At 46.4% G+C, this 22719-nt stretch overlaps 2 protein-coding genes and 1 long non-coding RNA gene across 3 annotated transcripts; 1 reads left to right on the top strand and 2 right to left on the bottom strand.

Annotated features, from left to right (window-relative positions):
• Positions 1-390: 390 nt before the first annotated feature.
• On the bottom strand, positions 391-2246 carry LOC121088604 (cell surface glycoprotein CD200 receptor 1-A-like). Its single transcript, XM_040594968.1, has 2 exons — positions 1773-2246; positions 391-746 (listed from the first exon to the last, which is right to left on the bottom strand). The coding sequence occupies exons 1-2, from the start codon at positions 2059-2061 to the stop codon at positions 391-393; spliced, it is 645 nt and encodes a 214-aa protein (XP_040450902.1). The 5' UTR covers positions 2062-2246.
• A 7814-nt stretch (positions 2247-10060) lies between these two features.
• GTPBP8 (GTP binding protein 8 (putative)) lies at positions 10061-13686 on the top strand. Its single transcript, XM_040595080.1, has 7 exons — positions 10061-10374; positions 10512-10610; positions 11159-11289; positions 11705-11804; positions 12237-12355; positions 12802-12928; positions 13533-13686. Exons 1-6 carry the CDS (start codon positions 10087-10089, stop codon positions 12884-12886), a joined length of 822 nt encoding a protein of 273 aa, XP_040451014.1. The 5' UTR covers positions 10061-10086; the 3' UTR covers positions 12887-12928; positions 13533-13686.
• Positions 13562-22678, bottom strand: LOC121088669. Its single transcript, XR_005828009.1, has 4 exons — positions 22572-22678; positions 19599-19684; positions 17139-17334; positions 13562-16446 (listed from the first exon to the last, which is right to left on the bottom strand). It is a non-coding gene; the product is annotated as an uncharacterized LOC121088669 (long non-coding RNA).
• Positions 22679-22719: the final 41 nt, after the last annotated feature.

The raw sequence follows: 22719 nt of genomic DNA, 5'->3' as shown, positions 1-22719 counted from the left end.
CAACCGAGTACTTCAGTGAAGTACATATTGTTGCACACAACTTCCCAGCAATGCCTTCCACTTTACCACCTAAAGCGTTCACCTACCAGCCAGTACTTGGAAGCTGAAAGCTGGTTTTCAGTCTCCCTGTCACAACCTACGTGTAACCCAACAATGAGCAAGATGTAATGGTACCGCTGGGTTACAATGCATAGATCTGGGTGACCATACCATTTACATCTCTGTGTGTCATGAACTTCTGAATAATCCTGCCTTTCCATTCAGCCCTGTCGGTGGAAGGGGAGACTGCTACATCCATCTTTCCTAGAATTTCACAAAGGACTTTACAGTTCTGACAGCACTGCTATTTATCCTTCCCCTCCCAACAAATTTCTCACTGGCAATTTCAGCTCAGCTGCAGAGTTCCTGCTGCAATCCTGCCAGTGCCACTGATGATTTCATCAGTGCATGAACCAGGATTTTATACATCAAACGAACAAAGAGAAGCTTACCTGGGGGAGGACAGCCTACGTCCATGCTCTGGTTCCACACTGGGTGGGACATGAAGCAGGTTGCATTAGTCACGTTGGTGCTATATGCTGCGAACTTGCTGAGAACAGTCACTGTCCCATTGTCATGGGCTTCTTCCCTGGGGGGGGAGTTGCTCTCTGGGACCCACCAGATCTGAGCAGCCGGCCTCCCTGCCCCTGCCTCGCACACCGGCCTCCCATCGTCATCATCACAGCGCACGGTCAGCCTGGGGGGGACTGCAAAGCATCAGGGTGGGGGAGATGCATGGAGTTAGTTTGCTGCAGTTGGGATATGATGTTCTTGTTCTCTACCTAAAATGTACAGTGCAAAGAGGAGAAGAAGGTTGGAGGCGCCACCCCGTTACAGCGACATGGGCCAAAGTCACAAGAGACCAAGATCGTGCCTCCTTTTTCCCTTTTGGACAACTCTCCCCCATTCAGGTGAGTCACCGCAGCCATGTGCCATTAGAGGAGGTTTTCTTGGACATTGCAGGGGGGCTTATCCCAAGCGCAGGGCTGAATTAGACTTTTGTGCTAAGCGGCCATAGTACACGTGGTTTAAGATGTATCTGAATGCCAGCATGAGAGGAAATGGGTCCCCTCCTACGGTCTAGGTAAGAACAACCCAAGAGAAAGAATGCAACAGAAGAAAGAAAGGGGCAGCGGGCACAAACTGAAATGCAGGAGGTTCCATCTGAATATGAGGAAAAACTTCTTTACCTTGAGGGTGACAGAGCACAGAACCGGCTACCCAGAGAGGCTGTGGGGTCTCCTGCTCAAGACATTCAAAACCCACCTGGACCTGATTCTGTGCAGCCTGCTCTAGGAGAACCTGCTTTAGAGGGAGTTGGTCTAGATGATCTCTAGAGGTCCATTCCAGCCCTGACCATTCTGTGATCCTATCTTTGACAGAATATCTCAGCACTTGGAAGTGTTACTGTCAGCTGCTTTAGTTCTCTGAAATTAGTCTATGGGATAAGTGGATGTGTGTGCAGGGTCCTCTTTTAGTATACTGGAAATTGCTTCACACCTCTTGCTTCTAACTAGACAGTGGAAAAGGGGGTAGCAGAAGGGAGAAGAGGTTTGGGAAGTAAGAAGGGAGACACACAGCTACTACCAATGAAATGCATGACACTTTCTCCCAGCAAGAAAGGTCCTTTTCTTACTGCACACTTCCCCCGGTGCATGGAGAGAGGAGCTTTGTACGTCCAGGCACAGACAGGGTCCTTTGCAGAACTGTAAAATGGGGAAGGAGCCCCTTACCCAGCACGGTCAGGTGGTACATCTCATGGAAATTCCCTTCTGTTGCTACTACTTCGCAGGTGTAGTTTCCCTCATGGGCTATTCCCACTTGCCGTATCTCAAGGGCAGGATCCCGATCTGGTCTGGATCTCCAGTTTATGCTGTCACTGCAGTTTGTTCTGTCTGTCCTGTGGTGATCAGCCCTGTATCTCAAGGTGCAGGGGCCTCCAACCTTGGGGCTCATTTTCCATATTATCATAGTTGTATTTGGTCTGGGAGTGCAGGTGAGCACAGAGGTGCTACCTACCATTGCTGACACTTCGAGGTTCCCTGCAGGAGAGAAAGGAGAAGGACATGTGAGAACGTGCCAGGGACATCACCCATAGCCTTGGAGTTCTGCTCTGTGCTTCACAGAGAAAGGTGTGCGTGGTCACACACCAGCGTGAGGCCCTGTCCGTGCCACCCCAAAGCTGCATCTCTTTTCTTAGGCTGCAGCAGGTCTCCAAACTCGTGGCTGTGTTCACGTACATTGGTCCTTGTTTTCACTCCCTCCCTTTGTAAGCTCCCTTCGCTAGGACAGTGGATAAATAACCTGGCTGGGAGGCAGTGTCTGAATGAGCTGCAGAGCCCATCTGTACAGGGAGATCTCTCAGGTTGCTTTTCCCTCAGCCACACTGCCCAGTACAGCAGAAAAACGCACGTTTGAAGATATTCACCCCACTTTTGTGCTGGACATAAGCAGCCCTCTTAAGCAGGTCAAGCACAGGTGGCAATTTGTGCCCTGCCACTCCAAAGCTTCTATGAACCAAACTCCCTGATTACAGTGGTGACAGATGAAATAGAAGAGCATAACATGTAACTGGAAAGAAAACACATTTGTGTTTGCTGTTAGATGCAGAGATCCCCAATAGACTCAAGGTCACTGCCTTGTGACCTGCCTCACCTGTCCTAACAAAAACAAACAAGAAAAACAAGCAAGAATTTGCATGATTAATGTAGAGTAGGGAGGAGAAGGATTATTATAGCTACATCTTCAGATCCCACATTTTTTTAATTAGCTTTTCTGTGTATTTAACTGAGTTTGCAAGGGGCAAAGAACCTTCCCATTAAGTCTTACTAAAATTTTCATCTGAATCTAGTGTTGTAAAATCCCAGTATACTTCATTTGCCAGGACAAATCACTGATACCTAAAAGTAAAGCTTGATAAGGTGCTCAGACTGATCAGAAAACCTCCTATCAAACATGTCTTTAATAAATGTGTTAATTATCATGAAAAATACCATTCTCCAAGAAAATCATTACCGGTTTTCATCAAATCAATGAAAAGCCCCAGTTCAGCATTTTATCGGCTGACAAGTGAAAAGATCTAGTTGCAGCTAGAAATGTTTTGATTTGCAGGTTACTGGTTTTCCATCAAAAAGTCCCTTAAGAAATTTGTAAAGACCCCTTGTCCTAGATTTTTTCTTTCCCAAAGAAGAACTCAGTAAACATCACTCTGACACATTGCCTTTTCCTCCTCTGCCCTTACCGGTACCATCAGAAGTACCTGTAGCTCCTGTGACCACAGCGATGGTGAGCAGAGCAATGGTGTACACGTTCTCCCCGACAACTTTCAAAGGAGTTCTTGTGTTTGTGAGCAATGTGGGTTTCTTGCACCATCCCACTTGCTGTGAGCTCCCCATCATCCCCTGCCAGTGATCCTCAGCAGCTGGAGTCACCGCTCTTCCTGCGCTCCTGACAGCCCCGCAGCGCGGAAACAAAGATGTGGCTCATCTTCCTACTATTGAGCTTCTTGTGCTTCGGTGAACAGAGAGGAAATGGTTTGGTATTTGCTTTCTGACCACTGGCCTTCTGTCTTGTGTTACTGTGAGAAGACAAACTCTATTGCAGAACTTGCACAAAGTCTAAGCAGTGTGATTTTTCATGCCTGGCTCTGATTTCACAGCGAGAATTTGATCACTGGGAATTGGGGGAAGGATATTCTTAGCCTACCACTTAAAGGATGCTCAACATACTCCAAGAAATCTCTTAAAACAAATCCCTCTTCCTCCCCAGTTTATTCTTGCCCACATACCTAACAGGCTATGACCTTTTCTCTAAAAGTCACTGGCGATTGCTTCTCCCCTGCAGGGAGGGAGGGCAGACAGGTGCATGGTAAATTTATATAAGAGCTCTGTTTCTCTGATGATAGTAAATCTACAGATAGACTGAAGTTACTTTTTTTGCACCACTGTTTTGTTTGGTTTTCAAACTGTTTGGTATTATATTGCCCCCATAGATACACATGTGAACACTGAAGGTCATTCCAGTGGTCAGCTGCAGGATTTTGTTTAGAGCCAAAAAAGTCCCTTAGTTTTTACAAGGTCCTTGAGCTTTCCCCAAGCTACTACTGTCGATCTTCCCGTGTGATTAAGACTGTTGTCTTATACCAGCAGAGACAGCTTCCCTAGATATAAGATGAACCTCCCTGGAAATGAATGCACTGAACTTAATTTTATCAGAAAAATGTTAGCTTCCCCAAAGTTTGAAGCCACCAAGCTGAAATGCGTTGGTGACTATCTGCTTGTTCCAAGAAGAGAACTCTGCCTCCATAACTACAGTTAGAGCAGATTTATGCATTTCCATTGCTGTGCTGAAATGTGCCTGGAAGGGCTTCAGTTCTGTGGGCAGAGAGATGCAAGACATCCACGAATGGAGGGGATCACTGGCCAGCAGGCAACCGCGTCTCTTCCCCCAGCCGAACAGCAGGTGCCATTCAACTGAGAAGAGGCACAGCACCCATTAATGACTCAAAAGAAAATCTAGGTAAGGTCAAAGAGAAAGTTAGGTAACCTGTGTTTACAGTTCTTATATTCAGAAAAGCCAACGACAGCAATACAATGAAATCTTCATCTCTGCTGGCTGTGGTTGCTGCAGTTACACTTTCCGAAAGTCACTTTGTCAGACAATTTTAGGCAGCTATCAGCATCTTGGTCAGTGCAGGTTCTGCTCCAGTGCTGTGCAGATTGGTGGTTAAGTGCAAAAACCATTTCTCATGTTTAGAGGTAGATGCAAAGATCACATTTAGATCCCTGCAGTGCAAGACATACCATAGTTTCAGCCACAGATGTGGGTGGTGTAGCTCAGCACTAATTGGCGGAGGTAGCAAGAAATAATGGTCCAAGTCATGAAAATTAGAAGCTTTCAGGGTCCTAATCACTTGGGATTTAATTGGGAGCAATGCACCCAGGCACCTGGAAGAATCTAGGGTCATTTTAGAAACAAAGACAGGAAAACTGATGAAATGAAAGGGAGAATTCCCTACAGCACATGGTGCAGCCTTGTCCAATTATCTTTGGGGTAAGGTCTAATATTTTGGGTTTTGGGGTTGGTTTTTTTTTTTGCTAAAGATTCTGCTTGCTCTCTGATAACAAAGCTGATGGCTGAAAAAATCATGTTTGTATTTTTTTAATTAGCCTTTTGGGTTTTGAATCTTCAGATTACAGTCTGGCCACAGCACAGCAACTTACTGCATGACTATGAAGAGTGGAAAGGTTTTATATGGGCAAATTGGCAGAGGGAGGATTGATGGGGTTGGTTTGATTTTTGGAAGCCCAAACCCTTGGTCTGACACTCAGGCTGGAGCCAGACAGCATGGCAGTATTGTGGCAAGAGCACCACTGTTGTGCCCCAGGCAGCAGATCCAGGGAACTGATCTGCTGGACCTGGGTGTTCTCCATCCACCTCCAGCACAGCCCTGGAGCTGGTTGTAAGTGTCGTTCAGTGTTAGATAGTTTCCTCCTCAGCTCAGAAGACTTCTGTGTTTGAGAGCCTGTTTTAGTTGAGGTCATAGAGTACCATGAATGACTGGCCTGATAACCTGTTTCCTTTGTGTCATTTCTCACTTGCCACCTTGGGTTTTTTGAGCCATTCTGCAAGAGCAAAGGCCTGGCAAAGGGCTCTACCCGTACATCATCCCCTTAGGAGAAGGACTCAGCCTCCCCCGCCTCTCCCCCAGTTACTGATGTACCACATCCAACCACCCTCCTGGGTCTTTCAGAACATGCTGCTATGTGGTTGCTCCATGGTTATTAGCGGCTCATCCCCTGGAGAGAGCACAGTTTTGCAAACGCTGGCTTCATGCTGCTGCTGCTGCTGTGCAGTCCATCTGTGAGGGCTTTTGTGGGAGCACAGGCTCTAGCTGCGCTTTCCTCTCATCTCCTGGCCAAAGCAAGCAACAGCACTCACCTTGAAAAGTTGTTTTTGGTGTTGTTTTTTTTTTAATGAACAAAAACCCCAGAACAGTTCACTTTCCAGGATCTTCATTGCTGCTTTCTAGTATTGATGTGGTAAGTTTGGGTTAACTTCTAATGGAGCATTTGTAATTCCTGAAGTAGGACATTTCCTTTTGGGAATGAAAAGGCAGGCATTTGCTGAAGCTATTACTGGATTTATAAATTATCAAATAAACACTTTGCTTGCATCAGAAATGTTTTTGGGCCAGATCATTAGAGAATGTTGTAATCTGAGCAAACACGCCATAGATCTGCAAAGGACAGAACAAGACCATCCCCACCAGCTCTTACAACATAAAACTCAGAACGGTGGGGCTATGTGAGCCATAGTAACCCTGAATTGCATCACATGGCAGCCTGTGGATGCTACGTCCGCAACAATTTCAGTATGCTAAAAAGGGCAATCTCAAGCTGATGAGGCAGTAAGATTACATTTCTAGATGATTATCATAAACAAACCAGCGGTAGGTTGTGGGATCTCAGCCATGCAACACTAGGTTCTTGCATATGCTGGTACTTTGCTTGGAAATTTGTAGTAGGAATTCTATTGTTTGAACCGTTTTGTCCCCATGCCACTGCACTGTTTTAGCACAGATACGGATCATATGAAGGCAGGAGCTCTGCTGATAAACCTGGTTAAAGATGTGGAGTACAGAAGTGTCCTCACATAGCTTTGTCTGATAGTCTGAATGTCTCTGCAATAAAATCGCTGTATGATATGAGTTACAGCAAGTATGGGGAGGAAACACATGTCACTATCTTCTTTCTTTACCAATTCCTTTATTTTGAGAATTACCTGCTGCTACCATGGTCCTGGTCACAGCCATAGAAACCGGCATTAAGGAAACGAAATTTTTTCCCCAAATCATTTCTTGATGTAATGGTTATATGGTTCTCCATCCCACCTGCACCGGTCATGGGAGGTTCTCCCTTTTCAATGTCCTCACCAGTCCATGTTATTGGCCCTTCTATTTTTTCAGCCCAAACTCATGGGGTTTCTAATGAATTTAGTGGCCTTAAGATGCAGAATTTCCTCCTCTTGTGTATATTCACTGTGCTAATGACCACGGCTAACTGAGCAAATGGATGGAGCAGTTCTGTCTTCTGCTCTTTGTCTCTCCTCAAAGGCCGAAGTGCAAAAACAAATGCTGCAGCAGGGGTCAGACCAGGTACAAATGGAAGAGATTAGTTGAATTTAGATGAATATCATAAAGAAAATTTCAGTTCTGTCAAGCCAGTGGTAACTACATTTCAGCTAGGACTAGCAGTGTTGGCTGCTGCACGAACAATAATGCCTCTCTCCCATTACTTTCCTTGAGAATTTTTTAAAAACTTTCCCACTGAGTACTTGAATTTTATTTTTACTTTATAAATTTTTTTCTGTCTCAAAATATCCAGTCCTTGAGAGGTTTCTGGTTTTGAATTCCTTCTTGAGGAAAGAGAGACACTCACCCCCCACCCCTCGCCCTTAAAATAATTTGCCTAGAGAAAATGCAGAGCTGTTTAGTATTTTATACAAGTAATTTATCCTTAAAACTGTCTATCCTAGTAACTTTAATTGCTAAACCACCTTCCAAGTGGAAGTGGAATTCCAATTGGAATACATAGGCTGTATTTTAGGGGAAAGCACAGATTTGGACACAGTTAGTAGTGTTCTTAATGTCACAGAAAAGCAGAAAGGTTCCTGCATGTCCTTTCTGGTATGCGTCCTGGTGACAGTATTTGGTCTCTGTTCCTCGTCTTGGAAAAGGTGCTCAAAAGCCCAGTTGCCTTTGGCTCACAATACTCGAGCTGACTGCCCCAAACGCACAAGGAGCCCCCATGCTCTCCCAGAACTCCATCTCCAGCTGGTCTCACAGCTCTGCTTCTCCAAGAGGCATCCGAGGTGAATGACAGTTTGACCTGTCACACGATGCTGGGATAGACAAGATCAGACCACAACAGACAACTGATGTTTCTATTTCCTTCCAGCTTCATGCTTCAGACCATTTCTTTGGGATTATTTTGACCAGTTCTTTGGGATTTAAGGTCGGTGTCAATGGTTATAGATCCCTCTTTCATACTCCAGAGGAATGACTGCTAGAGTTTTTCATGTGGACTGAATTATTTTTGTAGTCATTCCCTAACATCTGAACTACATAACCCACAACTGAAAAGAGACATCTGCTGCCACAGACATGAGCCATAGGCAATTTTAGTCTGAATGCCTAATTTTTGGCAACAATACACAGAATAGAAACTAGTCTTTCATGGGAGATATGAAGTAGGCTTCAATGATGTTTTACCAGTTCTGTCCACAGTAACCTGCCATTTCCAGTCTCCATACCATCTGCTTCCAGAGAACCTACACTGCAGTTTGGTCCAGGAAAAAAAAACAAACACCACCTTCTGTTGAAATGCACTGTTCTGATCTTCAGGTCTGAGATGCGGGTCTACTGGATGCTCTTATTTATCCAGCCTTTTGCTAAAATTAGACATATTCAGAAAGTTCTATGCCATTTTAATCTGTTCCCGTCGCCTATGTAGGTACTGTCACATTAAAAAGGGAGACTTAATTAGTGGCTAGGGCACTGTGAACTGAGCGCTGTTCACATCACCATGCCTGCGCACGTGCTGTTACACGGGCCCATCAGTTTCTCTGCTGCCTTCCCTCGTGCCTCTGGCCAGCTGGCCTGGGGGTACTGTGCTGGAGAACACGGGCACTAAGGGCAACCACTGCAGGGCCATTTCAAGCAGGCAAGCCTGCTGCCAGTGGCGGTGAGCTGCACGGGACGCTGAGGCAAAAATACCTAAGAGCACTTGCTCTGTTTCACGTGCCATGATTTGGTATAGAAACGTGGAAATCTGCCTGCTGGAGTCGTTACGAACATCATCTCTGGCCAGTGTTGGGGTTTTTTTCTGTTACTAGATTCACCACAGATTTTAATTGAATTAGGTGGCTGCATTACCACAAAAGAAAAAAAAAAAAAATAGCAGTGTTGCTGAAGTGATTCTTGAACAGTTTATTTTTCTGCTTTTTTTCTCTACATTTACCTACGGCTACTTCCACCACTGGGGAGAGGCCAGATCTGTAGGTTTCAGGCTGGCTGGGAATCAAAGCTCATCTCTAGATTTATTTGGGAGCACTTTTCTAAGCATGCACGTAGCAGCCAGCGATTGTGGGTTGTCCTGAGCTACGCACGTCTGAGCTCCACCTTGCTGTGAAGGGAAAATTTAAGAGGACTTAATTTATAGGAATAAAGTAGGATACAGGGGTTTTTCCCTTAGTTTTACACCGTTAGCCTGTCACCAGTAACTGCTTCCACTGACCATAAATTTGAGAAGAAGCATATGCATTTCAGTAGAAGCTTGTCTTCGTAGGAAAGAGTTGAAGAAACTGCTCATGAGAAACATGTAGGTCGGTGGCTGGACTTTTCTTAGGGGACAGAAGTTCCTTCCGTAGAGCCTTGTAGCGGGGATCAACTGGGCTCAAAGGAAAGCAGGTTACAGACCGCGTTATCTCCTAACGGTCCTTCCTGGCCTTACATCTTTTCACTGTAATAAAGAAACCAGCCAGGTTTACAGGGCTTTACGCAGAGGACGGTGGCTGCAGAGGAAGGATGGGTCTCGGAGCAATGGCAGTGTCCCCCCGGACCCTCGGGGGGGCGAGGTCGCACATCGCAGCCGCTCCCGGAGAAGCGACCCGGGCAGCAGACGGGGCCGGCCGCAGGGCGCTGCTGCTCCGCCCGTTCCGCGGCCACGGCGGCTCCCCGCGCAGCGCCCGCGGCAGCGCAGCGCCGTCCGGTGCCCGGCTCGGGTCTGCCCAGGGCCGGCATGAGCCAGAGCAAAGCGCGGAGCCCAGCCCGGGGAGCCCGGCTGCTCGCGGGGGCGGTGCGCAGGCTGCAGCCACCCGCGCCCCGCACCAGGCCCAGGCTCGGCCGCACCCGGGCCCCGCTCCGCCCCGTTCACCGCCCCGTTCACCGCCCTCCGGAGCCGCCCCCGCGCCTCGCTCCGCCCCGCTGCCCGCCGCCTTCCGGGGCCGGGCCCCGCCGCTTTCCGGGCCGCTCCGCGCCGCGCCGGGATGCTGCTGCCGGGCGGGGTGGCGGCGCGGGGCCCGCCGGCGCTGGCCGCCCTGTCCCAGGTGCTGCGGCTGGAGCCGAGCCGCCGCGCCGGCGTCGTGTTCCCGCTGCAGAAGCTGGAGCGGTACCTGGCGCCCGGCGCCGACACGGAGCGGTTCCGCCTCTTCCAGCCCGGCCTGGCCGCCCTGCAGCGCGCCGAGCAGCTCTTCAGGCCCGGCCACGGCCACGCCATCGAGTACGTGAGCTCGGCCGTCCGCATGGGCCATGCCCCGCCGCCCGGGCCGCCCGAGGTGAGGGACCCGCGGGGCCGCACGGCGCTGTCCCCCGGCGCCGTCCCCAAAGGCTGACCAAGGTCCAGGTGCCCCTGCCCGGCGTGGGTGCGGGGCGCTGGGCAGGTGTGGAAATGCTCCGTGCCTCCCCGCTGCAGGTGTGCTTCATCGGCCGCAGCAACGTGGGCAAGTCGTCTTTAATCCGAGCCTTGTTTTCCCTGGCCCCTGAGGTGGAGGTCAGAGTGTCAAAAACTCCGGTAAGGCCCGTTCTCAGCCCCGTTCGCAGCGCGCCTCCCGGTAAGCCCCGTTCTCAACCCACCTCCTGCACGGTCAGAGGCCAGTGCCAGCCGCAGAGCAGGGCTGAGGACAGGGGGGGTCAGTTTCTCAGTAACTTGAAGAGTCCGTCAGAAGGTGCCAACCACAGCGGCCGGCAGCTCGGAGCTGGCGCAGGCCGTGCAGCAGCGAAGGAAAGGTGGCAGGAGCCCCGGCTGCTCCCTGCCCAGGGCCAGCGCGGGCACCGGACAGAAGGGCTGCACCTGGGCAGATGTGCCATAAAGCCCTTTGGGGAAGAGCCGAGCGCAGTGACCCATGAAGGTTTTTAGTCTGTTTTAAGGCTAGAGCCGCACAGGATCGCTCCAAGGATGAGCGACTGGGCAGCTTAAAGCAACAGAGACATTTCTGCAGCCTTCCCTGCGCAGGTGGGGTACAGTACAGAGCTGTTTTGCAGGGCAGCCCCTAGTCCGCTCCTCAAACCACCTTTTTAAAAGCACCCCCTTCCTTCATCTTACCTAAATCCTCTCCCTAGGGCCATACCAAGAAGATGAATTTCTTCAAAGTAGGGAAGTACTTTACTGTGGTGGATATGCCAGGATACGGCTACCGTGCCCCGCAAGACTTTGTGGAGATGGTGGAGGCCTATCTGCAGGAGCGGCACAAGTAAGGGACTTGCCTGTACCTTCACAGAGCAATGGAAGCCAGATGCCTGTATACAACGTCATGTAATTCGGTGAAAAAATGCAGAAGGGGTAGCTACTTCCAGTGGTAGTATTGATTAGTTCACATGTCATTTCACTGGGAACCTCGTTCGTGCTTAGAGAGATCAAACCAGCAGCAAATATCGAGGTGCTGCTCCATGCTGACCCTCGGTTTCCTTGCATGGCTTTTCTTGGCTCTTCCCCTCCCCGGATCCCATGTTACTTGTTCCATGCTGACCCTCACCTCACATGCATGGCTTTTCTTGGCTCTTCCTATCCCTGGATCCCGTGTGACTTATTCTTGGTTATGAATTTGGAAGTAGCAGAGCAGGCATGAAAAAAATGGTGGTTATTACTGTTGCTTGTATTTCTGGCAGCCTGAAGAGGACTTTTCTATTAGTTGATGGTGTAGTAGGACTCCAGAAAAAAGATCATATTGCTGTAGAGATGCTGGAAGAGTTTGGGATTCCCTATGTGGTAGGTAATGCTTTGTTCTCGTGTTGGTTATAAACTACAGATAATCTGTAAAGGTGTGTACCCGCTACCAGAGCTTATGCAAGGTGTCCTACCTAAGTAAAAAAAACACACACACACACCTTACTGCTAATAAAACAGGGCTAAAATATGTTGAGGGCGGCAAGTGGGATTTAAAGGATTTTTTGCTTGATTTATTAAGTGGACTTTTTTTTTTTTTTCTCAGTGCTCAGCTTAAGCTTGAGAAGGTCCACTCCTTATGCAGACTATAGAACTGTTTCAGTGAACTGCATTATACCATTTTTTCCCCCCTAGATACAACCCAGAGCTTTCAGCTTGCCTTGCAAGATGGCTCAGACTCTTAGAGATGTTCCAGACTAGCAACCAAATAATCTCCTTTTCCTCTTTTAATCCTCCCTTTCTGGATCCATGCAGATGGTGTTAACAAAAATTGACCGTGCTTCCAGAGGACTGTTGTTAAAGAATGTACTGGAAATCCAGGAGTTTGTAAAGGAGAAAACTCAGGGATGCTTTCCTCAGCTATTCCTGGTCAGGTAAAGCTCTTCTCTGTTGCCGTTGCCTTTCAGGTGATGATTTTGATAGGGCAAACTACCTGAAACGGGTCTGTCTGCTCTAGAGGTGGCACTTCTCTGTGTCCTGAGGATGGACGGTGGGCTGCTGATGGGGAAGCACCCCTTTCCTTCTTCCCCCTCCTCTACAAGCGAGTGGGAGTTCCAGTTTCAAAGCTGCTTCTTCCTTTGGCCTTTCTCCGAGGGGGCAGCAGTCCCTGTGCTGCGTGCTAGTGGGCTTTGCCATTCTGTTTGGACTCGCGTTGACAGTAGCAAGCTGTCTGATTTACACAGCTGTGGTGCTTGCTCTCGCCAAGGTTGTACTGCACTGCAGGAAATGTGATTTCATACAGCCAGTAGCTGGGTTTGCTTGCATTACTCCAAGACACAGCAGTATCTGGCACTGCACACCCATGCCTTTGTTTCCACAGTTCTCTGGAGTTTTCGGGGGTTCACTTGCTAAGATGCTTTGTAGCCCATGTTACTGGAAACCTGCCTGCTGTAGAGGCCAGCTGAAAAGACAGGCTCCTGATCTGCTCAGCTCATCCAGAACAAAAGGTACCAAAACCAGAGGTCTGGGTTTTTGCTGTAAAAAGCCCAAGGTACTAGAATTCATTTTTAGATAAACTTGTATAAATTTCTGGATAAACTAGTATTTCTAACACTAAGCTTTTTGTGTAATAAATCCATCAATTCAGGAAGTTTGCACTGTGAATGAATCCAGGTTGTTATAAGACTGTTTTATAAAACCTACATGATTGTGCTGAGGACAAAAAAGCAAAGAGAACCTCCAAAGAGAAGCTCAGTTTTAATACAGCATTTCCTCTCCCTCCACCAAAATGTTCAAAAAGCTACCACCGCATGCCTGAGCTCTGCTCTATGTAGGATACGAGAATAGTCTAGTAATCTCATTACTAAAGACACATTTAGTTTAGGGAATAAAAACCGTAGCCCTAACATTAGGCAAACTGTACTTGCCCAGTTTAATTGAATGATACGCAGAGGTTTACTTCTCTCAGCTTACATAGCGTGGGCCAAAAACTAGTGCCTGTGCAACCTGCCTGCTCTGAGGCAATCTAGAGTGGAAATAGCCAGTTGTCTGTGAAGGTGTGTGTAGCACTTCTTATATATTTTACTTTGTAACTTTTTGCACATTCGATAGGTGCAGCATGACAGCACAGGTTGCCTGTTCCTGTTCCCGGTGTGTGAAGGAAAGGACATATCTTTAATGGGGTCTGCTTTTTGATTACTGTTGGCTTGAAACAAAATGGAATAAAAGACTGACATCTAGGGGAACGCCCTCCTTCTGCACTTTATCATGAGTCAGTGCTACATCTGTCTTTAATCCAGCTGCACTCAGACGTCCTGCAGCTGCACCTAGATGAATTGTCAGAGATGAGACATCCTGTCCGTTATCTGCATCTGTTCTACCCTGGCAGCTGAAGCAAAATACTGATGTCCTGTACTCTGTGAGCTGCTACTGTGCACCTGAAGAACTATCCCCCACAGCAGCTGGGTCTGCTTCAAAGCAGCTGAAGCTGTCCAGTTACAAGGTACAGAATCAGACAAAAGGGCTGCCATCAACAGCAGTAGTTGTACAGGAGAATTCAGAGCAAAGCTGTTGTGCGCCTCCATCAAACTAGAACTCAGTCTTGTCACATCAGCATTGATGAATGTGGGTATGCACTTCTCAAAGTTACTTATATTAAGTGTTAAACCTCAAGAAAGGGCAGTTCTTTTTTGTAAACCACTGTGAGGGCGAGAAGGTGGTATTTCTAGTGTTTTCTTTCATTATGGGATTTCTTGTAACTCATACTAGACACGAGGTGAATCTGTTTTCAACATACACGTAAGAAGTGGGGGGCATAAGGAATGCAGCAGAAAGATGTAGATCTCTAGCTTCCACATCTTAGCAGAGATCAAACCCGTAACTGATTTAATATTTTACCTCTAATTGCAAACCAGCCTGTGGGATGCTTGATCCTAGGGGGAAGTGCAGTAGTATCTAGACGGATGGAACAGGTGCAGGTAAACACTCCAGGAACAATACTTTCTCAGTATCTTAAAAAAGGGTTCTTCCAAAAGCATCAATCTCGTCAATGCCTTAACCTTGACTGAAGAGCTTCTGAAAATAAGCCTGTATATGTCAAAAAGTGCAATTCGTGTTTTAGTCTCTCTTCAGAACAAAACCCCTTAGAGTGCTCGGAAGGCTTCTATTAACTGCTTAAATACATAAAATAGGCCTGATAAATCCATTTGTATTACAAGTGCTTTCAAATGGCACTAGACTGTGAATTGGACTGCACAGTCCTTGAGTGTGTGTGTACTGTTGCCTTGAGGTGTCCTTAGCAGAAGCCATGAGGCGCTAGGTCATACATACATGTTTTCTAACAGCTGTACTAGAAACAGCAGGTATCGTTTTATCCTGAAGAACCACCTTTACCTCTGGACTGGACACATGTTTTCTGCTGTGTTGGTCAAGAGATCTTCATTCGCAAGTGCTTCAAACACTGGAATAACTCTTGCATTTTTGCTCAGCCAACTGCAGGGAAGAACACCACAGTTTGTTACGCTCAAGAATCCGTGCCCCTGTGACAGGTAAGATAGTAAATAAAATCAAGTCCTCTCCTTCACCTAAACATTAAAACTTAAATGTCAGTGCCTTCATGGGAACATGCTTTGGGTAAACAGGTGTCTGACAGCAGCAGACTTTCTTGCCAAGTTCTTAAGGAACATGCTGTGTTGCGGAGTGAGGAACTGCACTTTCTCAGGCCAGGGACACAAAAGCTCTCCCTTTCTTTTTCCCCACTCATTGATCAGTGGTGGGCCTACAGCATACTGAAGCAGTAGAGATCATTTCAGTTTTAAATGCTTTTGATGTCTTAAATCGTTTGTAGTGCATACACTATACTGCAGGCACTCAGCATTACCTTGTAAAACTTTGCCTCTTCTGCACCTGTTACGTACAGAAATGGTGTAGAGTACTAGCTTCTATGGAAGTGTTTCACCTTGTGCAATCTTCTCCGGCCTTTCAGCAGTACTTTCTGCTTTGTCTTCCTCTGCTGTGTCTGGTCTAGTCTGTCACAGTAACCCTGGCACTGTAAAGCCAGTCTTTTTGCAACAGTCCCCTAGAGCCACTATAGCATAGAATGCATTTTAGTAGGGACCTTGACCAGATACTACGTCGATAATTCTATTTAATGTTAATGAAGTAACCTGAAAAAGTTTCTTAAGTTATTTGAAAAGCAGAGGGTTGGATTTTTAGCAGGTAGGCATTTCAGATTCAGCCTCTCTAGAGGCATTTAGACAGAGAGGCAACATGCTATAAGGCAGAAGGAGCTCCGTTTACTGTCACTTGAAAGGTTGTTTCAGTGTTGCCTTCTTTCACTCTTTGTCACAAGTCTTGCTCCTTGGGCTCAGCATTATTTTCATACTGTGCTCAGAACTAGGATGTAGTAGTACAGTATGAAACAAATTTTGGATGCTGAACAGAAAGTGCCAAGTGTTAAATACAGACAATTCATTTTGCATTAAGTGGGGTGGCTGCCCATGAGAAGCAAGATACCTCCCTCAACTATCAAAGTTTCTGGCTAGGGAGGAAAGAGAATTTTAGCAGCAGCTAAGTTTCCAGTCTGTATCACTGGCTAATCCTGCTCCTGCTGGAGAGTACTTTAGTACCTGCTTATCCCAGCTATAACATGATACTGTATATTACGGAGAAACTAGCTTTTTCTGTGCAAGCAGCGACAAACCCCAGAAGACATACAGCATCTTAATTCACTCTCCTGCTTAAATGTTTTGGAAACAGAATAAAAGACCAGAACCCATTTACAGAAGAGGCAAAGGAGGGAGGAATAAGTTGTGGGATTTGTGCCGTGCAATGAGGAAAGGAACAGAAGAAAAGGCAAACTGATCTTACATGACATCCCAAAATAAAAATGACTAGTTAATAAATTGAGAGGTGTGACTTACCTCTACAGCCCTCTATATGAGAAGCCAGCCTCTCCACAATATGCTATCACCAGTCCTGTAACTTCCTTTTATTTTCATCTGATGCATTTACAGCCAGTGGGTATCTAAAGGCACCACCAATAAACAGTAAATTAAGCATCCCTCCCTTATCTGCACAAGTGATTTTAATATTGGGTTTAGTAACTGCAATTTGATCTGCTCCTAAGAACTGGCCACGGCATTAAGGCAGTATGCACAGCTGTATTTTAACACTAACGCTGTCCAAGCACCTGTGAAATGCTTGACCTCCATCTACTTCAGATAGAATTAGTCTGCTTTTAAGGCACAGCAAACTGTTCTGCTCAATAAGGTCATTATTGAGCAGTCGTCAACTGTTTAGTTAAACATACAGCAGATTTTTTCAGGGAAGGTAGTTCATATTTTTATATTCTAATAATCTGCAATGCCATTTGTGCACCTTGTGGCACATTTACCAAATTTATACAAGACAATAAATCCACCACTTCCACAGACATAGCTACTTAAACCAGTATTTTCTTGGAAAACCAGTGAGAATGATGAAAAACATATTATGCCAAGAAGTAGTAGGGGGAGTGAGGGGCAGGGAATAAATCTCATTGCTTTTCTTGCTAATGCTGCTTCCCAAGAAGTTATTCTCCACTGGCTGGTGTGTGACAAATACAGCACTGCTGGTCTGTTGCCCTCGCCCCTGATGCAGGCACAGAATGGGGTGTCTAGCCCTAACTCCACCAGGGAAGGCTATTTAGACTCAGACACTGAAAGGTGCTGTACTCACTCCTTTTGAATTCATTCCTTGGGATCCAACTGTGCTTCATCAAGACTCTCTGGCTGTACTCTACAGCATGTTTTTGTTTCTCCGGTGTCTGCCCCTCAGCTGCACCTTTCCCTTCTTCTTCAGCTCCCTAGAGAAAAGCTTTTGTTCAAACTGAACTTGGCAAGGCAGTTACTACACTGGGAGAGCGAGCCTCCTGCTGGAGACATGATGGATTTTTCTTGATAAGGAAAAATTTCTTTTAAGACAAATTTTTTCCTTAAACCAAAACCTGGCAAAGGCACAAGAAACTTGTATTTCTCAGGCATCAACAAAACTAGCTTAACTGCTCACAACAATTTATGAAGGATATAAGCTATTGCACAATTCAGAAGTATTATTGAACAGGGCGAAACAAATGCACTGAGATCAAAGCCCACATAGATTCTGTAGGACTTCAGAACAACAGCTGCCTTTCTGCTAAACGTGATAAAAAACATTGCACTGATATTTAAAGATTCTTTTTCTTCAAAAAAAAAATTGGCTTGGGAAACCTGGTACTTGGCCCCCAATTCCAAGAGACATTTCAGAAATTCTACAAACTGATGATGGAAAAAATGAAATAACGAACAATACTCACAAACCTCGGGGAAGGTTTGGCAGGTAGATCTGTAAAATAAGCCACACTCGATGGCAGTTTGCACACTGTCAGAAGGTACTGCTGGCAGCTTTGGCCCATAGCAGCCAGGGTTCAGGTGGCCAAAGTATTTATAAATTTGGGATAAATAGTTTTGGACAACTTTTAAAGACCATTCTAACAAAAAAATATTTCTTTTCTTCCGTCCTTAGTGGTTCCCCAGCATGACTTCTGAGGCATAACTAAGACATTTGTTCTAGACCTGGTACTCTAAAGAACTTCACCAACAATATTAAGAGTATTGTAAGCAACTTAAAAATAATGCAGTAAAACTAATAAGAAACTTTTTTTACAGTATAAAATATATCAATGTTAAAGTTTCTTTAAGATGTTAAGAAACACTAACAGGTGTCCAAGCTGATGAGGCTAAATCTTGTTCAAGCCTTAGATGTTAAATTACAAAGAAACACAGTTCTCTTTGCAGCTCCAGGTGGGAACCTAAGCACAAATTCAAGTTACATGGCATGGTGCAGAGGCCGTTTTTTTTATAACCTAGCTGAAAAGGGCATTACTTAAGCAACCGATCTGTGTCCATTTCCCTTTGTTTGCCACTCCTCTGGTTTGGGGGTTTTTTAAACCTAGTTTACGCTAACAGTATGAAACATACCTCACAAAAAAAAAAAAAAAAGTTTATTTAGATGTTGATAGGACTCAAGTATTATATAGAAGGAAAAGAGAATTTGTGAGTCACATTGTACTTGTTTGGCTTAGGGGAAGTCATCCTGCGCTGTGTTTAGCCCCAAGAGTGAGGGACTGTCACAGCAAGGGCTTCTAGATTCCAGTGCAGACTCCTCCACTGAGCACTCGGTTACAGCAGGAAGCAAGCAGCATACACAGAAGTTACCACCACACACATTGATTTCAGTCCTACTTTTGATGCAAGAGTGAACTCTAGCCTCGCAGTTGAAGTTAGTTTCCAGGTTTTGGCCATGGGAAACTGCCACGCCTGTGGGGATTACCTTCAGTTTCCAAGTTGTTTGGTCATAGTCAATTGTGCTTCAATGTGTGAAGTACTGAGAACTAGGAAAAGGAGAAACTTAAGTGAAAAGGCTACACATCCATTCACGTTTCCTTAAATCCAGAGTTCATGAAGAACATATTTTCTTTTTGGATTTCCACCCTCACTGTCAAGCACAGCAAAAGCATCTCATTCCATCTCTTTACACCTGCCAGCAGTTTCACTCACCAGCTCTTTGCCCTTAGTATACTTCAGTTCTCAGAGCCATCAGTTACTTCACCAAAAAAAAAAGAGTAAGTCCATTCCCTTTCCTGTAGGTTATTATTACAAGCATAATCTCGAATTTATTGATCTAAAATCATTTACCATGTTAGAAAGCAAACGCTCTTCTTTCACAGTGCTCAAATTCAAATCACTTGCCAAGCATGGATGCATGTTCCGTGTTCACTATATAAAGCGAGGAGGAAGAACTTACCCCAAATCATGCTAAAAATCAGAAACAAGAATAAAACCCAGTGTTTTGACTTGGCTAAGCCAAATCAGTTCCACACGCAAACAGTAAAACAAGCTGTCCTTTTCTCCCTTTCTACCTATATTTACTTAGCCCATAGTTAAAACCTTAGCATGTTGTAAGAACATGTACCAATGCCATCAGAAAAGAAAAAAACCCCACAAGTTTATTATCACCTTTTTTTTTCTTTTTGAATGGCCTAAAAGCTATAAAGTCTTAAAGTATTTAGAATTCATAGATTACAAGGACATTTACTTCTAGGAAGCCTTTTCCTGACAGGACAAGCAACTCCATACTGTAACTGCACCAGTATCATACCTTATATTGTGAAGTTTCATCTTCAGTTTATCCTGAACAGACCTGGGCAGCAGCAAACACATGTTCTCTCCCAAGTCACAGATGATCTGAAAGGGAAATTCCAGAGTTCATTTGAGATCCTCTTTCCATAAAACCCTGTCACAAAGTGGTGTGCAATCTTTCAACTTCTTAGTACCAGCAAAAAAACCCCAGACCCACTGACTTCCATGTCACACCCTAGCCACTATTTTTCATAAAATGAAAGTCAGAAATTGGTTTTGAGCTTTGATACAGCACATTCGCTGTTTTTCATATTTGCAGAATACAAATAATACTCAGTGTATTACAAGTGCACAGGAACTGTCAGCTTCAAGTCGCAAACTCGCAGCCAAAGTCCATGAGGAAGTTGCTCTCACATTAGCTGTTCCAGAATTACCTGTTACAAGGATAAATGTGCCTTCTTCAAAAACTTTGGGATGAGAGGAGAGGCCAGTAGGCATGACAGCATGGTGGGAGCACGCTAGAGACCACCCAACCAGGGCAGGAAAGCGGATGGACACTTCCCCCCCTCTTTAAGCAACTCTGGGAAGTCTCTGTATCAGACTCAGGTTCTCACGGGCAACTTGAACCTCCCTGACATTTGCTGGAAGGGCAACAGGATGAGACACAAGCAGTCAGGATTTCTGTAGGGTGTCAGGAATAGCTTCGTGATACAGGTATTGGATGGGCCACCCAGGGGTCACCTACTAACACTACTCACTAACAAAGGAACAACTTGCTGAGGACATGGTAATCAACTTGGCTGCAGCAGCAATGCAATAGTGGACTTGAGGATCCTGAGGAGAGCGATGAAAGAGAGTAGCAGATCCTGGACCTCAGCTCATTCAGGGAACAACCACATGGGATCCCATGGGATGCAGCTCTGAAGGACAAGAAAGCTTGACAGTTGGCAGTCTTCAATGAGAGCATCTTCCAAGCACAAGAACGAGCCATCCTCATACTCAGACAAGCAGGCATACCAGGAGATAACTGGCTGCACTGGGAACCCATGACGGAGCTCCAACATAAAAAGGCAGCATTTAAGAGGTGAAAACAAGGACAGGCTACAAAAGAGGAATTTAGAAGCTTTCCCCAGGTGTGCAGAGATGGTGTGAGGCAAGCCAGAACTCAGCTGCAGCTGTGACTTGTGAAGGACATGAAAAGCAACCAGAACTTCCGCAGTTACACTGGTAGTAAAAAGCCGAACAAGGGAAATACAGTCCTGTTGCTAAAGCAGGTGGGTCATATGTCCTAATCCTCTGCTTGTCTTTACCAAAAACGTCTCCCAGGCCTTTGGAAAATCTAAAAGGATTCAAGAGCGGAGCTGCCAGTGGACAAGGATCAGGCTAGGGGTTACTTGAGTAAGCTGGACCCGTACAAGTTCATGTGAACTGACAGGCTACATCTGAGGGTGCCGAGAGAGCTGGGCGACGTCCTTGCAAGGCGGAGATCCCTGATGACTGGAAGAAAGTAAATGTTGCACCCATCTTCAAAGATGTCAAAAGAACAATTCAGGGAGCTGCGGATTCAGCCAGCCTCACCTCTGTCCCTGGGATAATCATGGAGTGAGTTACCTTGGAACATATTTCTGGGCACATGAAGGAGAATGGATTTGGAGAGTGCATGAATTTATCAAGGGTAAATCATGCCTGACCAACCCAACTGCTTTCTATGACAAAATGACCAGATTTTTGTATGAGGAGAGAATAGCAGATGTCATATACCCCAGATTTATCAAGTCTTTCTACATTATCTCCTGCAATATTTTATTCAGATTAGGACATTATAGTCTGGACATGTGCACAACTAGATCAGTAAAACCTAGTTGGATAATTGGGCTCAGAGGGTAGAAGTCAGTGGGTCATACTCCACCTGCATGGCAGTTAGAAGTGGGACACTATAAGGGTCTACCTTGGGATGTGTCCAGTTTAACATTTTTACAAGTCATCTGGAGGAGGTGCATTCCTACCAAACGGTCATATGGCACCAAACTGGGGAAAGCAGCTGACACACTCGAGGGCAGGGCTGCCTTTGAGAGGGACTTGGGAGAGCTGGTGCAAGGGCTGACAGCAACCTTACGAAATTCAACAAGGGCAAGTGCAAGTCTTGCTGAAGGGATGGAAGAGCCCCTGGCAACCGCACAGGCCAGAGACTTGACTGTTTAGGAGAAGACAACCTTTCTGACTTCATGGCTGATCCTCTTTTCCAGCAGGGGAACAGAGTAGACACCTCTCGAGGTCCCTTTTCAAACCTCATTATCCTGATCTAACAACCTAATAAAGAGCATCACATACAGATTCGGGGAGGGTCACCAAATCCATCTCAGAGTAACTCCTTTGCAGCACAGCTTCAATGTGAAGAATTACAACGTTTGGTTTTGGAAAATTAAAAAAGAAATTACAGGGAGAAAAGGCTCGTAGCATCCCTGCTTCCACAGTAACAGAATTTTACAGGCTAGAGCACACCCATCTGCAAAGCTATTTGCTTTACAGTTATTTATACAGTTACTAGCAACAGTGAACGATGCAAGGTAAACAATCCATACGCTGCCTTCTTCTTGCGGTCCCTGAACTGCCCCTTTCCTACCTGCTTCTGGGCCAAGGCAGGTGCCTGTATAACCCAGCCCCAAGCCGTGGGGTTCCCAGCTTCCCCCGGCGCCCCGATACCGGCAGGGGCTGGGCGGACGGGGGCAGCCCCCCAGCCTGGCAGCGGGGCACTCGCCAGCCCTACCCCGTGTTCCTTCCGTGCATCCACCCCCCTCCGCCCAGGGCAGCATCAACCCGACCCCCGGCGAGGGCAGCGAGCGCTCGTCCGGGCTGCAGGCGGTCACACGGGCAGCTACCGCAGGCAGGGAGCTGAAGCGAAACCCCAGGTCTGCACCTACAAAGCATTGCACTGCACAATTTTTTATTTTGCCCCTGAAGAAAACGCGCTGTATTAAAATGCTCCAGATACCAAAGCAGCTAGAAAGAACGCGGCCTCCCACGTAACAATTGCGGCCGGTTCGGTCCCCCAACGGCCGCGCTCCCGGGGCCCGCAGCACCTTCTCGCCGGCGCAGCAGCCGCCTCCCCAGAGAAACCCGGCCGCTCCGGCACCCTCGGA

Source organism: Falco naumanni, chromosome 5 (assembly GCF_017639655.2).
Source record: "Falco naumanni isolate bFalNau1 chromosome 5, bFalNau1.pat, whole genome shotgun sequence".
Classification (NCBI taxonomy): Eukaryota; Metazoa; Chordata; class Aves; order Falconiformes; family Falconidae; genus Falco; species Falco naumanni.
The sequence above is the reverse complement of the archived record's forward strand: the minus strand, read 5'-3'. Positions and strand labels throughout refer to the sequence as shown.